This window comes from Panthera tigris, chromosome D2 (genome assembly GCF_018350195.1).
Source record: "Panthera tigris isolate Pti1 chromosome D2, P.tigris_Pti1_mat1.1, whole genome shotgun sequence".
Taxonomy (NCBI): Eukaryota; Metazoa; Chordata; class Mammalia; order Carnivora; family Felidae; genus Panthera; species Panthera tigris.
This window is the reverse complement of record NC_056670.1, coordinates 45,654,898-45,678,830: the sequence shown is the minus strand read 5'-3', so window position 1 is coordinate 45,678,830 and position 23,933 is coordinate 45,654,898. Positions and strand designations below refer to the sequence as shown.

Below are 23,933 nucleotides of genomic sequence, written 5' to 3'. Positions count from 1 at the left end.
AGAAAGGCAAAGAAACAAATGCCATAAAAGTCTGGATAGAAGTCTCACTTACACAGGTGTTCATTTTACAGCAATGTGGTAATCTGCAGGTATATGCTTTAAGTACGTTTCTGGATGTACGGATACTTCACTATATTAAAAAAACAAAAAACAGAGAAGCTCAAGGCTGAAGTGTCTATGTAATTTGGCCAAGACAACCCAGCTACTCAGGGAGCAAAGCTGAGAAACAAAGGTGGATGTTCTAACCCCAGAGGCCATGCTTTGACTCAGACCATGCAGGGCGCTGGCACACCCATCTACTCTATTCATGGTGCCAGCTTCTGGCCACACATCTACCTCTCTCTCTCTCCCCTTCCCTCCCTCCCTCCCTCCCTCCCTCCCTCCCTCCCTCCCTCCTTCTCTGTGCTTGCTCAGAACTGGGACCCTTTGCAGAACCCAACATAGAACCCAGATCTGTCCCTCCCTCAGGTCCCCCAGCATTTACCAAATTTCTCAGACTGCGTGCTGCAGAACTTGTAAGATTTCAAATAGGAACCGTCATCAAAGGCGCTTATCTCCTTTCCACCAGAAGCATAGAGGAAACGCAGCAATCGCAGGGGTTAGCGACGGCAGACATGTCTGGGCAAGCCATGGGCACTCACAGGTGGGCTCAGTCAGCCTCTGCAGCAGGTTCCTGGCAAAGCTGTTATTAGCCTGGGTTCCCCTGGAAAGGAGGCTTAGAGGATCAGTCCTTCTTTCACTGTTAATAACGGAGTCCGTGAGCCCTTTCAAGCATGTTTGTTCTGGCAGAGAGCAGGCCACCTCTGACAGACAGGAATGGGCAGTGTGCCTGCTGCAGTCAGAGGCAGCCCCGGCCATCCCCATGGAGAAGACTGGAGGCAGTAGACCCACGGGGTCAGTGGAGCCCATTACTGGCGATGGCCTGCCCAGAGGTGGCAGTCCCTCTTATCTGGGCATTCGTTCATTCATTCATTCAGCCAGTCATTCATTCACTTGCGAAAGTATTCTAGGAGCCAGGGATACAGCAGTGAACAGGACAGACAAAGTCTCTACCCTCGTGAAATGCACATTCTAGGAGAGAACAGGTAACAAGCCGATTGCAGGGCTCCGTGGAGAAAGGTGAGGGGGGGAAGGGCAAGTAAGAGCTTTGGAGGTTGGAGTTTCCTGACATTTGAGTAAAGGAGCTGAAGGGTGACATACACATATACCTGGGCAGAGAGGTTTGGAGGCAGGGGTAGTGGGGTCCATGTTGGAAGAGCAGCGAAGAAGCCAGTCTGCCTGGAGCAGAGTCTGCGAAGAGTGAGAGAGCAGGAAGTGGGTCAGAGAGGTAAAGGGGTTTAAGTCAGTAGGGCCTTGTTGTCAGGGTGATGACTCTGGCTTTCCCTGAGTGACGTGGTGCCCTTGCTGGGTTTTGAACAGAGAATGGCAGAGCCTGACAGGGTTCCAACGGGATCCCTCTGGCCACCTGTTGAGAATAGATCCCAGAAGGCAAGGCCAGAAACAGGGAGACCAGCTAGGAGCTCATTATCCACTAATGCAACTGAGAGACGATGGCAGCTTGGCCCGGGTGGTACTGGTGATGAGAAGTAATTGAATTCTTGATATATTTTAGGGTAAAGCCAGTGTAAGTATTTCCCTGCTGGAATGGAAGAAAGGTATAAGAGAATGAGAGAAGTCAAGGGTAATTCCAGGATGTTTTGATCTAAGCAACTGGAAGGATGGATTAGCCATTAACAGATGAAAAAGACCAAAGGAAGTGCAGTGTTTGAAATGAAGCGTGAGAGTTCCCATTGGGCTTAGTCTGAGATACCTGGTAGAGGCTCAAGTTTGTTATTATTATTTTTTTAACATTTATTTATTTTTGAGAGACAGAGCATGAACAGAGTAGGGGCAGAGAGAGAGGGAAACACGGAATCTGAAGCAGGCTCTAGGCTCTGAGCTGTCAGTACGGAGCCCAATGCAGGGCCTGAACTCATGAACCACAAGATCACGACCTGAGCCAAAGTCAGACACTTAACTGACTGAGCCACCCAGGCACCCCTAGAGGCTCAACTTTAAGTGTCCAATAGGCAGTTTAACATTTAAGTCTAGAGAATTGGAGAGAGGACTGGGTTGGAGGGGGAATTTGGAGGCTGTTGACATATAGATGGGGTTTGAAGCCGTGAGGCTGGGGTGAGGCACCATAGAGCCAAGTGTAGAGACATCAGAGGACCAGGGCTGAACCCTGAGCTGCTCCCAGGTGAGAAGTCAGGGGCAGAGGAGGAGCCAGCAGAGGGGACTCAGGAGAGTTGGTGAGGGGGAGGAGCCAGGAGTGAGTTGGGGATCCCGAGGCAACTGAAGGGAATGTCTAGGGAGGAAGGGGCAGTGACAACATGCACTGTGGACAGATCAACCAGAAGAGATGGAGCATGGTTCATTGCTGACTTGGGCAAGCGTGGTTCTGGTGGAGTGCTGGGGATAGAGCTTGATAATAGCGGGCGTGAGAAGGGGTAAGACAAGGGGAAATGGAGTGTGAGAATAACCGACTGTTTCAAGAAGTTGACTATAAAGGGAAAGAGAAATGGGACAGTGGCTGGAGGGGAGGTCAGGTAAAGAGAGGGCTGTTGGGTTTTTTGGTTTTGTTTTAAGTTGGGAGACAAAACAGCAATGCAAAAGACTGATGGTACTGGAGAGGGAGAGAAGAATGGCTGGAGCACTGATCTCTCTTGTGGAGATAGATGCAAAGATCCTCAACAAAATACTTACAAATTGAATCCAGCTGTATATGAAAGGATTATACAAATGAGATGAGATTTATGACCAAATGAGATTTATCCCAGGAATGCAAGGGTAGTTTAACACCTGAAAATCAACAGTTGTAATACAATAATGGAATTAAAGACAAAAACCACATGATTGGGACGCCTGGGTGGCTCAGTCAGTTAAGCATCTGACTCTTGATCTCAGCTCAGGTCTTGATCTCAGGGTTGTGAATTCAAGCTCCCCCTCCCCACCCCCATTGGGCTCCCTGCTGGGTGCATGAACCCTACTTAAAACAAAACACCACATGATCATCTCAGTAGACTCAGAGAAAGCATTTAATAAAGTCTGGCACCCTTTCCTGATGAAAAGGTCTAGGGATGGGCGTAGAAAGAAACTTATTGAACTTGATAAAGAGTATGTATCTACAAGAGACCCAAAGGTAACATACTTGTGGAGGAAGACTGGATAGTTATCCTCTGAGATCAGAAACAAGGCACAGATTCTCACTCTCCTCACTGAAATTCAGCATTGTACTGGAGGTTCTGGCCAGAGCAATTAGGCAAGAAAATGACATACATCCAGATTGGAAAGGAAGAAAGGAGTTAAAGTATCTCTTATTTGCAGATAATAAGATCTCATATACAGAAAACCTTAAGAAATCCACTAGAAAACAATTAGAAGTCATAAAACATTCGGCAAGACTGCAGCATATAAGGTCAGTATACACTAATCAGCTGTATTTCTGTTCAGTAGCAATGAGCACACCAACAATGAAATTAAGAAAACTTCATTTACAATAGCATCCCAAAGAAGAGAATACTTAGGAATAAATGTAACAAAAGAAGTATAAAACTTACTATTCTGAAAGTGACAAAATGTTGTTAAAAGAAACTAAAAAAAGACCTAAATAAATGGAAGGACATCCCATCTTCATGGATCAGAAGACTTGACATTGTGAAGAGGGCAATGCTCTCCTGTAGGTCTCTGGACTTCTGTGCCCAGCTCTGGGAACATGGGCCCTGGAGCCCCATCGGGCAGCAACTCGTACCCAGCTCACCATGAGAGGAAAGAAGAGGGAACCACTGAGTACCCAGGGTTACCTGGCATCTGGCAGGTGCTTGCACGGATGAACCCTTGCCTAGTTATCTGGAGAGAGCCTGCAAGCCCTCTGGGTCTGATAGGATGGTGCTTGGCAAAGCCAGTTGCACTGATGGGTGAGAGGAGGCAGAGTGAGCACAGATTCCAGCATCAGGTTGTGTGGTCTGAGTGTGATCTGGCCCTGCCCTTTGCTGGCTGTGTGACCCTGGGTAGGCCTGTTACCCTCTCTGTGTCTTTGTCTGCAAAACGGAAGAAGAATGCCTTCACTGCAGGACTGTCATGAGAATTAAGAGAGAAGACGGACAGACGCAAAGTGCTCAGCGCTCTCTCAGTACGAGGTAGCCCTGGAACATTCAGCAAACACAGCACACCTGCTGTGCACAGGCAGGGGAGGTGGCAGGAAAAGAGGTCGGGGGGAGCTTCCATCCTACTCCACAAGACGGCCACTAACCAGGAAAGCAAGTCACAAGGCACAGAGCAGTGGTTCTCAAATGTTAGCTAGCATCTGAGGCACCCCGAGGAAGGCCTGTGGAAATGGGACTGCTGGCTCCACCCACGGGGATTCCAGCTCGCTTGGGCGATGCCCTCGAATTTGTATTTCTAACAAGTTCCCGGATGCTGCTGGTGCTGCTGGTCTAGGGCCCATATTCTGTGAACCTCTGTGTTTTGGAAGGGTGGTGAGTGCTGTTGAAAGAAAAACAAACCCGAGCAGTTTTAAATACAGTGATGAGGACGGGACATTCAAACAGTCTGGGAGGTGAGAAAGCCAGCCAGGATGTCTGGTGGAAGCTGGCCAACCAGAGGCAACAGCCTGGGCATCAGCAGAGCACGTCTGATGTGGTCCTGAAGCAGCGTGGAGGGTGGGTAGGCCGGAGGGGTGAGGGACAGGGCAGATGGGAAGGAGCCTCCCGCACCCCTGTGAGGACTGGCTCTCACTCCTTTTTTTTGTTCGTTTGTTTTAATTTTTAAAAATACTTATTTTTGAGAGAGAGAGACAGAGCATGAGCAGGGGAAGAGCAGAGAAAGGGGAAGACAAAGAATTTGAAGCAGGCTCCAGGCTCTGAGCTGCCAGCACAGAGCCCGATGCAGGGCTGGAACTCATGAACTGAAAGATCATGACCTGAGCTGAAGTCAGACGCTTAACCCGACTGAGCCACCCAGGTGCCCTGGCTCTCACTCCTAAATGAAAGGGGGAGGGCGCATTGGAGGGCTTTGAGCTGAGGCGTGATGGCATCTGACATATAGTTGAAAAGGGCCACTCAGACTGCTGGCCTGAGAGGGACAAGGCGAAGCCAAGGACAGGTATACACGAACTAATCCAGGCAGGAGACATGGGCGCTTTCACTATGATGGGTGACAGTGAAAGTAATCAGGTTCTGAATCTGTTTGGAAAATAGGACGGACAAGCACTGGGTGGGGGTGTGCAAGAGCAGGGACAGTGCAGGTGACTCATGGGCTGTGGGTGAGAGGTCTTGGGGACAGAGCTGTCATTAACCAAGAGCGCAGTTCAGGTTTGGGAGGCCACGGCCCGACCACAGTTCCATTTGGACACTTCTCAGTTTGAGACGTCTGTTTGTCATGAAGCCAGGGCAGGTGCTGTGTTGGATGCAGGAGTCAGGATTAGTGCTCAGTAACTAGTAGCATGGTAACTATGACACTCACAGGCCGCCAGGCACTGCCTAGCACAGCCCAGAAGCTCTCTGCCCCAACCTTACAGGCAGCAGCACGGAACGACAGCCCTGGGGCAAGGAACCCAGCTTGGGAATGGTGTCCCTGCCCACAGTGACTGCCCTGCACTGGGGAGGGGTGTGAGGGACCAGCAGCAGGCCCGCAGTGGCCATCAGAGCCTTGTTGCCCCAGCCCGGTTGTATGTGGCTCTCACAGGCCGCTGGAGACTTTCCTCTGACCCCCTGGAGCCAATTCTCCTGCTCTTCGGTTCCTCAGAAATCAGGTGGTAGAAGGAAAAAGAGGGGACAAATGCAGCTTCCAGAAGCCACAGGGCAGGACACTTGACATGGAGAAAATCCCAGCCTTGGGGCAAGTTGGAGGGACACAAAGCAACCTTTTTAGTCCAGCTGGAAGTGGTCACAGTTTGCTAGAATGACCTCTCCAAATAGAAGCCCCTCGAGGCACAATCCGGTTCAGAATGAAAGGTCACTGGCCCCAGCCCAGGCTAGCAGTGGTGGAGCCCGAGATACTAGTGGACCACTTCTCCCCCGTGCTGCTTGCCCAGCTCTTCTAGGAGATTGAAGAAGAGAGTCTTATTTCCGGTTTCCCTGAATGTTGACCCACCAGGCCCAGAGTCCCTAGCTGGGCCTTTCTTGGCAGCCCTTCCAAAAGGGGAGAGAAAGGACTGTGGCTAATCTGTGCTGGGCTTCAGGTCACTAAGCCAGCAGATGGGCTGCTTGAGCATGAATCTGGTACCTTCAGCCTATCCTCGTATGCTCTGTGGGTCCACAAGCCAGGTGGAGGAGATGCCTCCGCAGGCCCGGGACCCTTTCCATGCCCCAGGCTCACAGAGGGCAGATCTGGCCTCTTCTGGGCTTAGGGGTTGGTTCACAGCATCCTTGGGCCTCCTTCCCCTGTAGTGCTTCTGGAGTCTGTGAGCTTGTAGGAGAAATAGTTCCCAGCCACAGACCCCTCTGACAGGATGGCAGGGAGCCCGGGGCCGTTTACGGGGAGAACAGAGAGGGAGGGCAGATAACTTGCCTTGGGAGAGCCCGGCACGCCAGCAGTGGTGATTTACTGGGGTGAATTCAGGACGCTAACCGTTCAGCTGCCTCTTACCCACCTTGCCAGAAGTCCTCCTTCCTTCCCAGCGGCTGTGAGGGGAAATGCCCCATCAACGTGGCCTGCCTGGCTTCTGTTTGTGCTAAGGAGAGCTCAGATCACAGACAGGGCCAGGAGAGAGTTTGTCATGGTTACTGTTAAGATGAGGCCAGTGGAGGGTTAGTGCCAGTGACACTGAGCGGTGCCCCGGTAACCCCAGCCACAGGGGAGAAGTTGGGCAGAGGTAGCCACTTACCAGGGCAGCTAACATTTATTCAGCATGTTCCTGTGTCAGGCTCTGCAATAGTCCTAGGAAACTGGTCGTGAAAACCTTTACAGGCGGGGACACTGGGCAACAGGGAGACTCAAACGCTTTGTCCAGGTCACAGAGAAGTCGGCAGGAAGCTGGGTTCTTTTTATTTATTTATTTATTTGTTTGTTTGTTTGTCTATTTGTTTGTTTATTTATTTATTTAAATGTCATTTATTTTTGTGAGAGGGAGAGAGACAGCACGAGCAGGGGAGGGGTAGAGAGAGAGGGAGACACAGAATCCGAAGCAGGCTCCAGGCTCTGAGCTGTCAGCACAGAGCCTGATGCAGGGCTCGAACTCTCGAACCGTGAGATCATGACTTGAGCCCAAGTTGGACGCTTAACCGACTGAGCCACCCAGGTACCCCAGGAAGCTGGGTTCTAACCCAGGTCTGCTAGAGCTCAGAGCACCCCCTGCTGGATGCCTGCTCTGGAAAGTAGGATGCCAGGGGGCCTCCAGGTGATCCTACGGCCAGGTTCCCTGCCTCTTGTGGCTTCCAGGTGGCCTTGGTCGTTCTCCACATCAGTCTGAGGAGAGACAGAAGGGTCTCATGCTTGCTGAGTGCTACTCTTGCCAGGGGTTAGTTGTATCAAAATTACATTATAGAGGGAGGCAGAGAGGCCTAGAGAGGTTTAGCAATTTGCCTTACAGCACACAGCAGAGCTGGGGGCAGGGGCAGCTGTCCCCAGGGTGAGATCTTCAGTGATTCTGTCTCCCTCTCTCTCTTTCTCTCCCTGGGTAAGCATCAGAGCACCATAGCCTCTGGATCTGAGTTGTCTTGATGGGAGGGACGGAGATCATGGGGAGGCAATCAGACTGAGGAAAGAGTCCCCGAGGTCTTGGACCCGGGGCCTGTTCGACACACAGCTCAGAACTGAGGGCCACCCCCGCTGAAGAGGTCATCTGTGTCCAGGTACTTGTTTGAGAGGACAGAGCCTCAGCTTCCTGGCCTTGCCCCAAGAGGACATTTTTTTTTTAATGTTTATTTTTGCGAGAGAGAGAGAGAGAGAGAGAGAGAGAGTGCAAGCGGGGAAGGGGCGGGGGGGGGGGCACAGAGGATCTGATGCAGGCTCTGCGCTGACAGCTTTGGCACTGCCACCTGTGAGCCAAACACCAGGGCTTGAATTTACGAACCACGAGATCATGACCTGACCCCAAAGTTGGACACTCAACCAACTGAGCCACCCAGGCACCCACCCCTCAACGGGACAATTTTAAGACTCTCTCTGAACATCCAACCCTAATAGGCTCCACAGCTAAAAATGACCCCCCGACATGGGGTGTGTTATCCTGGCTGGGGCATAATCTGGTGCCCATCTGAGTCCAGAGCCTTCTAAATGGCAGGCACTTGCAGACTTCCAGCCATCTGGGGAATCTGTGTGGAGTGGAAGGGATTCCCTAAAGACTGGCAGGTCTAACCGCACAGGTAGGGGAACCAAAGTTCAGGAGGAGAAAGCAAGATGGCATCAGAGCCCACATGGCCACTGGGAGGGTCCGCCTACCCCCAGGGTAGGTGACTCTAACTGAGCCCTTGGGTCCTTTCCTTGAAGGTGGACAGTGCTGCTCAGACCCAGACGGTCCCTGGGTAGTGGGAGCGCTAGGCTTTTCTGACAGGTTTAGGGCGGGGCATTCCTTGGCTTGTGGCCCTCACAGGCATCATGAAATGCCCTTCCTCCCTTCCTGTGTACTTGAACTTTGGGAAGGGAGAGCCCTGAGCCCCTCCCCAGAACCCAGGGCTAAGGAGGATGTGAGCCCCCACCCCCATACTAGTATCTAGGCCGGGACTAGGGAGCCTATGTGGCCTGTAGCACAGAATTTAAGGAGGGCAGCAAAAGCCTCAGTGATCAGGATGAACGTGTTATTGTGATATTTGTAATGGAAATTAATGCAAAAGTCCATTACATTAGTTTCTTATTGCTGCTCTAACAAATTGCCACAAACTTAGTGGCTCAAAGCAACACAAACTTATCCTGTCATAATCGTGGAGGTCAGAAGTCAGAACTGAGTCTTAGCTAAAATCAAGGTGTTGGAAGGGCCTGTTCCTTCTGAGGGCTCTTGGGAGACCCTGTTCCTCGCCTGTCCACCTCCTAGAACGCTGTTCACATTCGTTGGTTGTGGCCTCATCACTCCGGTCTCTGCTTCCCTCCTTACCATCATTACCTCTTCTGTAGGCAGCCTTCCCTCTGCCTCCCTTTTAGAAAACCTACCTGGATAATCCAGCACAATCTCTCCATCCTTAATTTAATCATGTCTGCAAAATCCCTTTTATTAGGTGAGGTAACACAGTCACAGGTTCCAGGGGTTAGGATGTGGACATTTGGGGAGGGGGGAATCATTATTTCTCCTACCACGTCTACAGTAAATCTCAAAATTTCAAATGAAGACAGGATCCGGGGGATTAGGGCGAGACGCTCACAGGATCTGTGCCAAAAGTAGGGTTGCAGCCTGTCATTACTTAAAGTTTTGATAATTTGTTCATCATGGATTTTTTTTTTTTTACATTAACTTGTATTTGTTAAAACACTGCAGTGAAATGTTTACCTTGCTTATTGAAGTTTTTGATTCCTTAAGTTTTGCGCAGGTGGGCAGTGCCTCATTTGCCTCATCCTGGTCCCCCCTTGCTTCGGAGAGCACTGGCTGTGCACTGCACACTCAGCTTTCAGATGAGCCCCCCACCCCTTCCAGCCCCAGGGCTCCCCTAAGCTCCTCCCTTACAGAATTTGGCCCACAGAACCCCGTGGGTCTCTATTCCTCCTGCCTGGTGCTGCCACCCGCCCCCCCCCCACCTTTGCTTTGCACCTGCCCCCGCTGGTATATATACCAGGAGGAGTATAAACAATCCAGTCTTCAGACTTTGGAAGTATGGGCTTGTGGGCCCATTTCACTGGGACAGAAGCCCGCCCTGGAAAGAATGTATCTTTAAGATACGTATCTTTAACTTGTCTTAACGTAATTTAAGTCTGGATGGGAGGTCTGGCACTTACTAGCTGTGTGACCTTAGGAAAATTCTATAAACTCTCTAGACTTTAGCTGCCGCGTCTGTAAAATGGGGACATCAATACCTCTCTGGGCTGCACAAGACACTTTACTTAAAGGTCGAAGCACCAGCTCTGAAGCCAGGAGCCCAGTGTTAGATCCGAGCTCGGCGCTCCCTCCCCACCCCCCACCCCCAAGCTGGGTGACCCAGACAGTTACCTGGCCTTCCTGGGTCTCCACTGCCCCACCTGGAACACATGCCTCCCAGCCTGCGGGGAATGGGAGCTCCTAAAGCGAGTCCTAGTCCCCCCTGTTGGAAGGGACCGTCATTGGGAGCTGCTGGCATTCATTCCTCCGGAGCCTAGGAGCCTAGTATCGCGGAGCGTTCGGGAAAAGGGGGTGAGACGTGTGAACCCGGAGCTCTTCCCGGGGGCCGGCTTCAGGCGTGGCATTTCAGGAACTCGCAAGTGCCGGGCCCTCCCTCCCTCCAGGGTCCGGGCCCGGGGCGGGCGGCGGGCAAGACGCTACCTGCGCGCGTGCCGGGCATTCCTGCCCCGCCGCGCCGCCGCACCGGGCGCGCCATGGGCCTGATGCCGGCCTCGCGGGCCTTCTCCCGGTGCTGCGCCTGCCCGCGGCCTCCCTGCCGCCTGCCCGCCTGCTGCGCGCCCGCGGCCCCAGGTAGCGCGGGACCGGGTGCGGGGAAGCAGCGCCGCGGGCGAGGAGGGCGCCGCGCATGCGTCTCGGGGGCCGCGGCGGGGAGCGCGCGTGGGTCGGGGTGCCCGCGGCGGGGCGCGGGGCTGGGGGAGCGGGGCGCGTGCGTGTTCGCGGCGAGAGGCCCCTCCTATCTTGCGCCCGGGGTGGGGAGGTGGCGGCCCGGAGCCGAGCGGGGATTCTCCAAGGGTCATCCCCACCCCCGCCACTACTGAGGGGACGGGGACGGAGCCTGACGGGAACCCCGGGCTACCGACTCCGAACCCAGTGCTCGCCCCCACGTTTGCCTCCCTAGGCCTCGGGAAAGCCACTGCGCGGCCTGGCTGCCACCGGGAGGATAGGGATCCTCTGCCCTGGGGCTGGCTCACCCTGGGCCCGACCCGGCAAGATGATGTATGCCTCTTGCTGCCATTCTCTTTCTTGCGCTGATGTCAGCTTCTTGGTTGGTGAGGCCTGGCTAGAGCCCAGCCTGTTGGTTTCAGCCTCCAGGGCAGTTCTGAAGCTGTCAAGGCCCCAGAGCAGGGCCATGCACATGGTCACATACAGCCATGAAAGGGTGGGTTGACAGACCTTGGAGGGGAGCTGAGAGCAGGAAGGGACTTCCCCAAGTCTGAACCTCTGGAGAGAATTTAAGAACGTTTTTTCCTTGTCTCTCTTCCCCGACTGTGGCCTAGTCCCCCACTCCTGGTCCCGCCACCCCCAACTAGAGAGAACCCTAGAGGAGCCAAAGCCAGCCTGAGTTCTCTTGGGAATCAGCTCCAGAGAGGGAAAACCAGGCCCTTTCCTGCAGAGTCTTTTGAGCTGACAGAGCCCAGGGCCCTAGGCCGGCCCTCCTGGGTCAAGAGAAGGCCACATTCACCAAGCACCTGCTTCGGTGTGCCTGCTGTGGGAAGCTCTCCCATGGCTTCTCACAGCCCCACGAAGTGGCAGGGAGACTGAGGACTGTGCCCAAGGTCATCCAGGACAGGGATCTGAGCCAACTGACTGCCCGGTCTGTGGCCTGTGACTTCCTGCTTCTTCAGGGGATTCTGGGGAGAGGGGAATGAGGGCTAGGGTTTGCCAGGGGGAGCTGGCAGGGAAGGAGGCTCGGCCCAGCTCTGAGCCTTCCGACAGGTTCATCGAGAGGAGAGGCAGCCACTGCCAGTTTCCTCTCTGGTGGCAAAGCCAGTACTTTGTGAAGAGCGTGGGCTGGGGCCTCGAGGAACCCGCACACTGGCTGGGTTTCCAGGGATCTGACAAACCTACTGGAGCTGGTTCTTGGCAAGGCTTCCCCTCCGAGATGTGCCAGGAGGGCTGAGGGAGTTCAGTGTGGCTGTTCTGAGCCCTGCCAGGTTCTTCCAGAGAGACCCTGGCAAGGGGAGTGGTGGGCAAGGAGAGTGAGGGAGGCCAGGCCCTGTAGCCGGAGTGCAGGTTGCTTCCAGCAGTACAGCAGGAGGAAGGAAACCCTAGAGGGCTGGGCTGGAGTGAGCTTTCCCGCAGCACTCCACGAAACTTTTTTCCTCAGAGGGTGGTGAGGGGGCAGCTTGCTCCTAAAGCTGGCACAGAGTCTCAGGCAAAGGTCCGCACAGCCCTGCTGGGAATGTGGGGTCAGTCCCAGGCCTGGTGGTGCCTCACAGCCCCCTGCCTCGGGCAGGGCCCTCAGGGCAGCCCCTTAAAAACTGTACGATGATCCCATTTTATAGATGGAGAAACTGAGGCCCAGGAGAGGTGGCCACCTCTCTGCTCAATAGCTTAGCTGGGATGTATACCCAGACCCGTGCACATTGAGGCTCCGAATCTTTTTATGGCCTACAGTCTTGACCACCACTTGCTGCCCGTGTGTCCACTCCCACCCGTAGCCCAGTCCTGTCACCAAGCTCAGCGACTTACAGGGCCTCTGAGGCACTATCACCGTTTCCCAAAGTCCCTGAGCAACATATGAGGTCAGTGCTCACCACAGCACCTGGTCCTTGCTTCTTCAGCTATGTTCCCTCATGTCCACCCTCCAAGCCCTGTGGTCCACATCAGACCCCCACCCAGCAGGCTGTCTCCTGCTCATGCCTACACCCCGGTTTCAATGTCACCTCCTCCCCCAGATCGCCTCTATCTGGAAGCGCCAGGGGCCCCGTGGCCTTTCCTGGCTCTCCCAGCCCTGTTTAGGGTGGGGTGAGTGGGGAGGAAGGCCTCACGGGGAGGCCTTGGGTGTGTTGAGATTGGGAGGGGGCCGTCAGAGTTGAGGGTGCTGCACGAACAGTGGAGCAGGCTCCGAAGCGGCTGCCCTGTGTCTGGCCCATGTCTGCACCCCAGAGGGAGGTGGCGGCAGAGCCTGGCCTGCCTGCCAAATTGCCTTTTATCCTGGGGGAGGGGGGTGGGAGGGGGGCAGCAACGGGCATTCGGCTGGTAGGGTTTACACGTTTACAGCTCTCGGGCCGCACTAAGGCTGTCCTCTACCTAGAACAGGGTGAGGTGCAAGTGCGACAGTGACAGAAGGGTAGATGGGCAGAGGGACAGGCAGAGGGACAGACAGACGGATGGCATTTGGCCCCCGGATGGGAGATGGGAGAGCAGGAAGGGCTAGAGCCCAGAGGAGGCTGAATGGGATTACCCCAGCTTTGTGGATCTCTGGAGGACGTTTTAGAATTCTGCTCCGTGTCTCTCTTCCCTGACTGTGGCCTTCGGTCCCCTGTGAGCCCAGCGAGGGGCGCCGAGTGCGTGAACTCTGGATCCTTCACTCAGTGCTCCTTGACCTCTGCCCCCAGTCCAGCGCCAGCTCGGGGCTGCAGAGGGGCAGGTGTCTTCACGCATCTGTGGTAGAGTGCAGGGAGAGAAGGAGCGAGAGCTCTGTGGTTATGCTGAGGGGCTGGGACAGCTCCCACAGGAGGGCACGTCTGAGCTGTTCCCCAGCGCTAATGGGAAATTTGCACAGACTGAAGAGGAAAGAGACCTCTGGGTAGAGGTCTGCTCATGGGCCAGGCAGCAGCAAGCAGGCGGATTTAGGATGCTCAAGTAGCGGGTGAGGCTGACAGGAAAGGAGGCAGGCACTGAGGGTGCAGTGCCAACTCACCCCCTCCCCTTTCGGGGACCCTCTGCTCATGGGCAGTTCCCCCTGCGTGTCCTCTGCCCCGCTTGTTTGAGTTTCCAGAAGTGGAGTGGCTGGGTCGTCTGGTAGTTCTGTTGTACATTAAAAAAAATTTTTTTTAACGTTTATTTATTATTGAGAGAGGGAGACCGAGCATGAGCAGGGGAGGGGCAAGGGTGGGGGTGAGGGGACACAGAATCCGAAGCAGGCTCCAGGCCCTGAGCTGTCAGCACAGAGCCCGACCCAGGGCTCGAACCCGTGAACCGCGAGATCATGACCTGAGCCGAAGTCGGATGCTTAACCGACTGAGCCACCCAGGCGCCCCGTGTTGTACGTTTTTTAAGGCACCTCCCTAACTTGTTTTCCACAGCGACTGTGCCGGTTCACATTCCCACCAACAGTGCACAAGCCTTCCAGTTTCCCGACATCCTCGCCGACACTGGGCTGTTCTCTGGGGTTTTTTTTTTTGATAGTAGCCATCCTAACGGGTATGAGGTGGTATCCCACTGGGGTTTGACTTGCATTTCCCTAACGACCAGTGATGCCGAATCATGATGATGTTTTCCTGTGAGTACGTTCCCTGTCTTGTTGCGTGAGCTCTGCCTCGTCTATTCTATTCTTGGTCTCTGGGTTCTGCCCAGGGTCTGAGGAAGCCTTTATAGGTTCCTCAAGCTTCCGGGCACCTCAGGAGCGCTTTGGGCCCTGACAGCACCCCTCCTCCTCCGTCATCCCAAGCACCCTTCCCCCCCACTCACTGAGCTGGATAGCTGAGGGTGTGACCAGTTCCTCTCTGTGCCCAGGAATTTTTGGGCAGCGCCTGGAGGACACGGTCCACCACGAGCGGAAGTATGGCCCCCGCCTGGCCCCGCTGCTGGTGGAGCAGTGCGTGGACTTCATCCGGGAGCGTGGGCTCACTGAGGAGGGGCTCTTCCGCATGCCGGGCCAGGCCAACCTGGTGAGGGACCTCCAGGATTCCTTCGACTGTGGGGAGAAGCCACTGTTTGACAGGTGAGCCGAGGGAGAACAGTACAGGCGGATCACCTGCCCGTTCCCGCTGCAGGGGCTCCGCCCAGGACGCGGGCTCCAGTGGGCAGAGGCCCGCTGGCACCCACAGAGCCTGGCAGCAGGATGCTGGGTGGCATGGCTCCCCCCATGTGCTCAGTGAGTGCCCCCGCTACCCCCATGGGCTGACCATTGGGCACAGAGTCTCTGCAGAGGCCCCCTGGGCCTCCTTTCAGGGATGGGACCCTGGCCCACCCCCAGGCCCCTTCAGTGACGGGATGGCGCAGCAGCCCCACATGGTGTCAGGTGTCAGGGGTGGGGAGCCCGTCTCCTCCACCTTCCCTGAGCCGGTGCCCGTCCGTCCTGACCCATCACTGGGCGTACCAGGTCCGGGGCTGCGCCTTGTGGATAGAGGCAACTTCACTTAGGAGCCCAAGTGTGACCTGGGAGTGGGGGGCTACTTGGAGGCCTCTTCTTCCTGACAGGGCCCCACCCATTATGGAGCAGTTTTCATAGAAAGTTCTTGGTGCATCAAGCCAACCCCGGCCTCCGTGGAGCTGCCCTTTCTTCTCAGGTCTGCCCTCACAGTCAAGGCCCGCCTCTGCCCCAGGATAAGCCCATGGGTTTCTGCCAGCAGCCTTGGCCTTGGCCTTCCCAGCTCTTCTCTTGGGGCAGAGCACCCTCAGTGCCTCCAGCTTCCGCCCAGACCCATCAGTGCAGCCAGGCGAGTCTGTCACTTCCCTTCTGCGGAGGTGGACTGGATGGACTGGATGCCGCCCAGGGGAGCTCCGCCCTCAGGGAAGAAGAGATATCTAGGGGTGGAGGTGTTACCCTGTGGGCAGAGAAACTAAGGGTTATCTCTCCAGGTCATACCTAGAGTAAGGTCAGAAGCTGATTTGGACCCCAGGGCAGCCCTCCCTACCTCTGTGCCCAGCTCCCTTACCACACCCTGAGAGCCTGATCCTGGGGGAGGGAGCGGGACAGGGGACACTGCCCTAGAGGGACGCCTAGGCTCGTGGGCACCCACAGGGCTGTGGGCTGTAGGACAACCTCCTTGGGCGCTGGGGAAGGATGCCTGGATTCAGGGCAGGCCTGTGTAGGAGGGGAGGGTGGTGAGGGGGGTTCAGGAAGAAGTACCAAGAAAAAGCCCTGAGCCTCTGTTAAAGGGAAAGGCTCTGCAGTGAGTGGGGAAGGAAGGAGAGGGTGAGGAGTGCGTTTCTAGGCAGGGAGGGAAGCAGGTGAGGCGGTCAGGTGCTGGGCCAGGCAGGCTCCCTAGACCAGGGCGGGGCAGAGGATCTGGACAGCATAGCTGCAGGGATGTGTGGGGCTGTGAACTGAGGCTGCCGCACTGGCGGGGGCGGGGGCAGGCCTCCCAGGCCCAGAAGCACTGTAAGCGGAGGGCATGGAGGGGGAGCCAGGATGGGGCTCCAGCCAGCGAGGCCTGCAGAGTAGAAGGGCTGCTCTCAGTCCACTTGCCCAGGACAGAAAAGCTTTCACCTCCCCCACTGACGGGAGACGTCACAGAGGGGCCTTGGCCACACTTCTGTTTACACTGCCCATGTCTTCCTCAAGGGCAACCCTGCAGATCCTCCCTGCTTTCTGCCCCTCCCCCGATCCTCCTGGGGCTCTAGCTCCTGCCTTGGCCCGCACTGAACCCACAGGGCTGGGGGGGGGGGGCGCGGAGGCAGGGAGGGCACTGAGCTCGAGCTTGGGCACCCACTGGGGCTGTGAGCACCCAGGAAGTGGGGGGGTGTTGGCAAAGGAGGTAAAGTGGCCTTGGGAGAAGGTAGTGCAGAGTGTGGACAGCAGCTTTCCTGGCTAGAGGCAGGGACGGGGGCCCCTTGACCAGGCCAGACTAAGAGCCACCAGGCTTGAGGCAGAGAGGGGCCCTAGCTGTGTGGGTTTCAGGTATATATGGGGCTGTAGAACCCCAGAATCCCAAATGCCATAGCCAGAAGGGATTCTGTGAGGCCAGCCAGGGACAGCCAGGGCCAGGTGACACCTTAGTGGCACACAGTCGCATTCTCCTGGCCCTTGGCTCATCTTTCCTGAGTGCCTGCCATGAGTTAAGATGCAGGTTCAGGGTTTAAATCCAGGGCCCTAGACAAGCAGATGAAATACCTAAGGCCCAGACCCATCTAGGAAGGCAAGCTTAGAGGAGGTGCCAAGACCGCAGTCCAGGGACTGAACCCAGAGGCCAACAGGCCCAGGGTTGCTGCCCTCCACTGGGGGCGCATCAGCCCGGGCAGCTCCAAGCTGGGAGTGGACACAAAGGGCACTGGGGTGCTGGAAATGGGGTGATGAACATAGCCCCACGCGTCTGTAATGTGAACAGGAACTCAGAGGCTGGGGGGCAGGGCCTGACCTCTGACTGCCCAGCCCCTGGGGGCCGCATCACCCACTCATCATCCACCCCCTACTGGGAGCAGAGCAGCTCCCACGTTGCCCTGCAGAGGACCCTGGGGCAGCCACCAGGCCACCAGAAGGGGACCTGCACTCCTCCCGGTTCCCTGGCTAGCAGTGTGCACACGCAAGCACACACGTGGACATGAGAGCAGAGGCTGCCCCTGGTGGTGTGGCACAAGGTGCTGGTCACTTCTGGGGTTCCCCGGCGTCCCAGGCCTCATGCATGTCCCCCTGCCCACAGCACAACAGACGTGCACACGGTGGCCTCCCTGTTGAAGCTGTACCTGCGGGAGCTCCCCGAGCCTGTGGTCCCCTTCGCCAGGTACGAGGACTTCCTCAGCTGTGCCCAGCTGCTCACCAAGGACGAGGGGGAGGTTAGTGGCTCCTGGGGACCCATCCTGGGAGGCGGGCCTGCTGGCAGTTGGATGTATGGACGCAGAGCACAAACTCTGACTTTGAGTGACTTTCGTGGCACATAGATCCTGGTCTACAAACTGCTCTGTAGGATAGGGGGCCTTGAACCTCCTGCTCTGTGAAGGGGGGGTGCCCGGAGCACCCTGCTCTGTGATTGTAGGTGGGGCCTGGAGCAGGTCTGTGTGTGGGAGGGGGCTCTGGATGGAGCGTGTCTGGAACATCCCATCTGTGTAGGGTCCTCTCTTCGTGCAGGCCTCCGTCTCTGGGAGGGGCAGGTACCTCCTAAAGCAGGCCGAGTTTCAGTCATGGTCCTGGGCCCCCAGTGGGGGCTCCTGCTGTACACACACACACACACACACACACCTGAATCTAAGGCCACCCAGGCCAGCCACAGGGTTCAGAAACCACCAGACCTTTCATCTATTTATATCCTGCCTCCTCCCAAAAGAATTTGAGTCTGCTTCCAGAGCTGAGGGCTCCCACACCTACCCGCAGCCTCTCCCGCAGGTGTCTAAGCCCTAAGCCTGCTTTGGCTGGGGCAGAACTTGATTTGCTCACCCTCTGGCCCTGAGGGACATGAGGGGTCTTTATCTGGCAAATATTTGTACCTCCGTAGGTGTACTGAGCCCCGTCCCTAACGTTTCTCTTTGGCCCTACAGAGGCATTACCCTTCACATCAATTCCCCAAAAGTAAATCTGCTTCCCCAAGAGGTCACAAGCCTGGCCTCACTGCTCCTCCGAGGGAGATGGAGGGCAGAGTGCCTTCTGGTCACCTGGGGCTCAGCTGCATGGGCCTTGGCTGGAGGTCTGGACTCTGATTTCTGCCCCCACTCCCAGCCCACCCTCCTCCTCTTTCCCCAGCCCTCCCTCCCTCGAGCAGGAGAAGGGCCTGGGGTCTCAGTGCTGGCCTTTGAAGTGTTGTTTTTCTCTTTCAATCCCAAGGGGACTCTGGAGTTGGCTAAACAAGTGAGCAGCCTTCCCCTGGCCAATTACAACCTGCTCAGATATATCTGCAAGTAAGTGACCAGGGGCAGGGGCTTCCCTTCCCTGCACTCTGGCTCAGTGCCCTGCATAGAGGGGGCTGGGTCATTCTCCCACCCAGGTGCTGATGGAGGCAGTGAGGGGTAGAGAAACAGCCCCTGCACTCACGGAGCTTACAGTCCCCGTGGGAGCAGGTGGTGGTATAGTCCCCAGTGAGGGGATGCACCTCTGTCCCTTCAGCCTTCTCTGGGTGCCTCTTGCCATCCCCTCCCCCAGGGGTCTGCCTCCTGAGCACAACCGGGGCCCAGGTGCCTGGAGAGGGAGTGCAAGGTGGCCTTCACTTAGCCCCATGCCTGAGGGGTCTGGGCCTTCTTGGGCATCTGCCCCCCCATTCCAGGCGGGAGAGTCGTCCCTCTGGCCCCTGCTTCTGATGGCCCTCCCAGACCCCTGAGAGAGGGAAGCTCCGCCCCCTTCTGAGCTTGGTAGGGGCAGCTGGCCATGCCCAGGAGCCGTGGACACGCGTGGACATGGCTGGGCTTGGGGGCCGGGCAGTTCCCAGCAGATCTGGCATCAGGCTTTGCTTTTCTGCCACCTGCCTCTTCCTTACTGTACAGGTTTCTGGATGAAGTTCAGTCCCACTCAAATGTTAACAAGATGAGTGTCCAGAACCTGGCGACCGTTTTTGGACCTAACATACTCCGGCCACAGCTGGAAGACCCGGTAACCATCATGGAAGGTAACGGTGGAGGCATGCATGGCGGTGCTGGGTGCTGCCCGGACTAGGGCCGGGCCAGTGGAAGGGGGCTCCGTTCCGGGGGAACTGGAAGGAGCCTCTAGAACACCTCACCTCCCTCTGACCTCTGACCCCATGGGATCCAGCTATAAAAGGAAGAGGAACTTTGCCCTGTGGATGGGGTCACTGAGTACAATGGAGAATGAGAGGAGGGCCTGGGTGGGGGGTAGGATGGAAGAGGTCAGTGCCCTTGCCCTTGAATACACACAGATGTTTTTGCTTTCCTTAAGTAATTTTTTATTAAGTAGTTGTTACAGGCTCCTGGATGTCAGGATATTATATATATATTATATCAATATTATATATTAATATATATTATTATATATTATATTTATCAATTATATATATTATATATAGAAGTTATATTATATATTATATTATGTATCTTAATTATATGTATTTATATTACATTATATATATTATATATTACATTATATATTTATATATAAATATGTTTATATTATAATATATAAATATATTATATAATATATATTATATTGTATATTAATATATTAATATTATATAATAATAATAATATGAAAACTAGCAGTAGCCACTGCTTTCAATATGCAAGGGCCTCTACTAAGTGCCCTACTCGTATCACTTCATTTTAATCTTTACAAGCAGCTCATGTGTGGTTATGGCACCCATTTTACACATGAGTAAACTGAGGTCAGGAGGGGCAAGAGTCTAGCTGACTCTCTGTCAGCTAGATTGACCAAAGGGCACAGGTACAGGCTGACCCAGAAACAGAGCCCAGGCTTGGAGGCCCCGTGGAAGACTGTCTCAGAGGGGTTAGTGTGGGAGTCCTCGCAGACAGGAGACCCACAGCCAGTCCCGGCTAAGGTGTGCAGAGGCTGGCCAGGTCTCACGCAGGACAAAGCCTGCTGGGGCTGCCACCGCTGGCCCCTGGCAAACTGAGGGCAGAGTTGCTATTCCTTGCTGAGCAGACCTGTCTGGAGCTCTCTGTCCCCCCAAGCCGAGGTTGTGACTCTTGGGGTGGCACTCTCACTCAGATCCCCCCTTGGCCTGCCTGGCTTGGTCTCTCACCCCAGGCCCCCAGTTTCTTGGCCTGCCAGGTTGAACAGATGCCCGACAGCAAACCCGGAGTTCCTGCCTCACCCAGTTTTCTGGCCTAAGAGTTCCTTTATTTTTTCCAGGATTCTTAGTTGCCTCTAATGGGAGTGTCCACCCAAGGACCCCTCCTTCCTTATCACCTGGAAACCTTCCCAGTCTCTGGTCTTTGTTTGGTGGAGGGTAACAGCAGGGACCAAGGCAAGCGGATAGGTACCACGGTCCCATTGTACTGCCCCCATTTTGTCGCTTTCTCCCCAACCCCCAGGCTCAGGAATACAGGCTCCCCAGGCTGCATCTTAGGGGCTGTGGCCTGGAGAAGAGGTATTGTGTGCGTGATTGTGTGTACGTGTGCGTGAGGGGGGTATTGTGTGTGTTGGGGGCTGCATACATTTATATGTGTATATGTGGAATTGTGTGTTATGACCGTCAGCATGTGGGACTGTATGTGTGCCCACATGCACCTGTAAGACATTTCTGTCCCTGTCCCAGAGCCCCCCAGAATGTGGACAGTCAGGCACAGCCATCATCAGCAGTCCAGGGGAGTGACCTGGGACAACCTAGAAGGCTGTGATGTCTAGGTCGTGATTTCTAGGGCCTGCCTGCCACTGGCTCGCCCTGCAGCCTCAGCAGGCATCGTGCCTGCTTCTTCCCCGCACTTCGCGGGCTGGAGTGGGCTGGAGGCACGGTGCCCCTCTGTGTCCAAGGAAGGGGATTCGTGGGTGGGTCCTTCTGCTCGTGCTGGATTTGGAGGGTTTGGTGTCTGTCCTTTCCTTCGGGGAGGCAGATGGCAGGCCTTGCTGAGCTCTCTGGAGGAGCAGCCTGGTTCTGGACTGCAGATACCCTGTGTCAGGTCTGGTCTAGAGACCCTAGACTGGAGACATCCATGGCCAGGCTTTCTCACTCCCTCTTCCTGGCAGGCACTTCCCTGGTCCAGCACCTGATGACCGTCCTGATCCGCAAACACAGCCAACTCTTCACCTCGAGGGCCGAGGAGGGGCCGGCCTCCCCACGGGGGGGCCCACCGTGCACAGTGGGGTGGGGCTCCGAGGAGGTCCCAAGGGACGGCCAGCCAGAGCCCGGCAGCCCCGGCACCCCCGGCCTGCCATCACACAGGACCTCTTCTCTGGACGGGGTCACTGTGGCGGCGCTGTCTAGAACCTCCCCCGTGGGTCCGGGTGGCCGAGGCAGCCCCACCACTGCCGCCAGCCCCGGGAAGAAGGTGCAGACTCTGCCCAACTGGAAATCTTCCTTCTGGCAGCCGGGGGCCCGGTCAGGGAGCCCGAAGGTGGGCAGCTCCTCCCTGGAAGTGCCCATCATCTCCTCCGGAGGGAACTGGCTCATGAACGGGCTGTCCTCCCTGCGTGGCCACCGCCGGGCCTCCTCGGGAGAACGGCTCAAGGACTCTGGCTCTGCGCAGAGACTCTCCACCTACGACAACGTGCCCCCGCCCAGCGGCCTCTTTCCCAGCACTCCCAGTGTGGCCAGCACGGCATGGTCGGGGGCCTCCTCCTGCGAGGCGTCAGCAGGGGGCTCGCTCAGCAGCTGCACAGCCTGCCGGGCCAGCGACTCGTCCGCCTGCAGCTCCCTGCCCACCGAGGGGGGCCTCGAACCCTCCCCTTTCCCCAGCAGCAGCGAGGACCGCAGATCCCCGGACCTGGGCCGTGGCCCGGACGAGGTGGGCACCTGCATCAGCAGCAGCGAGCCCAGTGACCCAGGCAGCCCCAGCCAGGACTATGCCCGCTGCTCCGAGGCTCTCCAGGGCCTGGTCACAGAGCTCAGGGCGGAGCTGTGCCGGCAGAGGACTGAGTACGAGATGAGTATGAAAAGGTAAAGGGCTGCAGCCGCTGGGTGAGTGTGAGGCCAGCCCCCCTCCCCCGGGGGCCCGGCGGAGCCCTTGCGGCCAGCAGCCCACGGGGCACAGGCCCTGGGCAGTCGGCCTCTGGTCATGGCCTCTGGCACTGAGAGCAAGCCACCAGGAGGCAGGGCTCAGAGCAGCCAGCCCCTGGGAGCCACCTTGCTGGGAGAATGCCCCCAGGACGAGGTTGGGAATGGAGGGGTGGGGTCCTATGTCTGGGAAAGCTCAGGAGCTCTGGGGCCTGGCATGCAGTCAGAGCTCCATAAATGCCTGCTGGATGAGCGAGTGAGTCAGAAGCTCAGCCTTAGCTGCTCAGAGCACCTTTAATGGAGGGGCTCAGCATGGGGGTCCCTCCGTGGCCCTCAGGGAGGAGGTGGGCCCCCTGAAGCGTGCAAGGGCCCAAGGAAGCGCCCACGTGCGATGCTGGCCCTGGACCAGCTAGCCTGGCTGGCTGACCTGGTTGGGCCCGATATGGAAACGCCTTCTGGGACTGTAATCCAATTTTCTATGAGGAGGGAGCTGGCTGTGCTAAGCGGTGCCCTCCTACCTGCCCTGGTCACAGGAGGATGCCTTGTGCCCCATTCTGAGCCCTGCAGGTTTGTTCACTGATGGTCCTAGTGTGATCCTTCCCCCTCCCCTGTGAGGAGGGGGTTTCCCAGCTCTGAGGTGCCAGGCTCTCCACCCAAGGTCAGGAGCAGAGTCTTGCACTGACAGCATGCAGTGCTTCTCCCAGCCTCTCCGGCTCCCTAGCCCCTTGCCCCAGATGTCTGACCTGTAAATCAGGTCCCACCCACTAGCAGGTGTCTGTGTGTTCTGAGGCCTTCCTTTCTCCATCAGAGACAGTTGGGGGGTGGAAGGGATTTCTACAGGGAGCTTCAATGGCAGCGTCGGCCCTTCTGTTCTGTAGGAGGTCAGGGAGGGTCACAGCTAGGAGTTGAAGGACCAATAAGATTGGGCTGAGCCAGGAGGAGAAAGGACACAACAGGAGTAGAACTGTGAGGTATACAACGGGGGCAGGGGGAGATACCCCACACACGGGAGCGCCGGGCTGGGACTTCCCAGGCAGAGGTAACAATGGAACGCCCCGCAGATACAGAGGAGGAGGATTACAGCTGAAGATGAGCTCGCAGACAAAAACTACAGAATACATGGGAAGTGTGAGGACAGCTTCAGAGGGTGTCAGAGTCCACTTTTCACTTCCCTCAGCTGTTTGTGGAGTCAACTTGAGCTTCTAGTTCTTTTACCTTCTCAGAAGCTTAGGTTTCTCAGGGGGACAATGCTGTGCTTCGTGGAGGGCTCTGGGTGAGACTGCCTGGGGTCGGACTCCTGCCCGCTGGGTATTGGCCGAGCATCCCAGGTGGGCTGTCTGACCCCAGTGTGTATTGGCTGAATGTCTGTCTGGCAGGCTCTCTGGGCTTGATGATGTCACCCCTTTGGCATGAGGATTAAGTGCCAGCGGATGGGAGTCTTCAGCACAGGGCCCGGTGCAGCCAGAGTGCTCAGGAAGCTTTCACTGCTCACGCTTCCTCCTGCTTGGTGGGTGGGAGGCTCTCAGAAGCAAGGGGGCAGCAGCAGCAGCCCTTGTAGTACTCTCGCCAGCAGAGTGGTCTGTGCTGTCGTCCTGGGCCGAGGGGTGGTCTAGGGAGAGGAGGATCCCTCTGAGCACAGGAGAGAATAGAGCCCCAGCCAGCAGGTCTTTACATATGGAGTCTGCACTGGGTCTGGTCTGGGGAGTTGGGGG

General features: G+C 56.3%; 1 protein-coding gene across 6 annotated transcripts in view; it reads left to right on the top strand.

Annotated features, from left to right (window-relative positions):
• Positions 1 to 23,933, top strand: part of ARHGAP22 (Rho GTPase activating protein 22) — a 171,070-nt gene that overhangs the window by 144,319 nt on the left and 2,818 nt on the right. For 5 of the 6 annotated variants that reach the window (XM_042959992.1, XM_015536606.2, XM_042959991.1 and 2 more), the window contains 5 exons: positions 14,465 to 14,672; positions 17,314 to 17,446; positions 18,429 to 18,502; positions 19,082 to 19,203; positions 21,255 to 22,164. In XM_042959992.1, coding sequence (XP_042815926.1) covers positions 14,465 to 14,672; positions 17,314 to 17,446; positions 18,429 to 18,502; positions 19,082 to 19,203; positions 21,255 to 22,164 — 1,447 coding nt within the window. The remainder of the gene's footprint in view (positions 1 to 14,464; positions 14,673 to 17,313; positions 17,447 to 18,428; positions 18,503 to 19,081; positions 19,204 to 21,254; positions 22,165 to 23,933) is intronic. The other variant, XM_042959993.1, reaches the window with a different exon arrangement.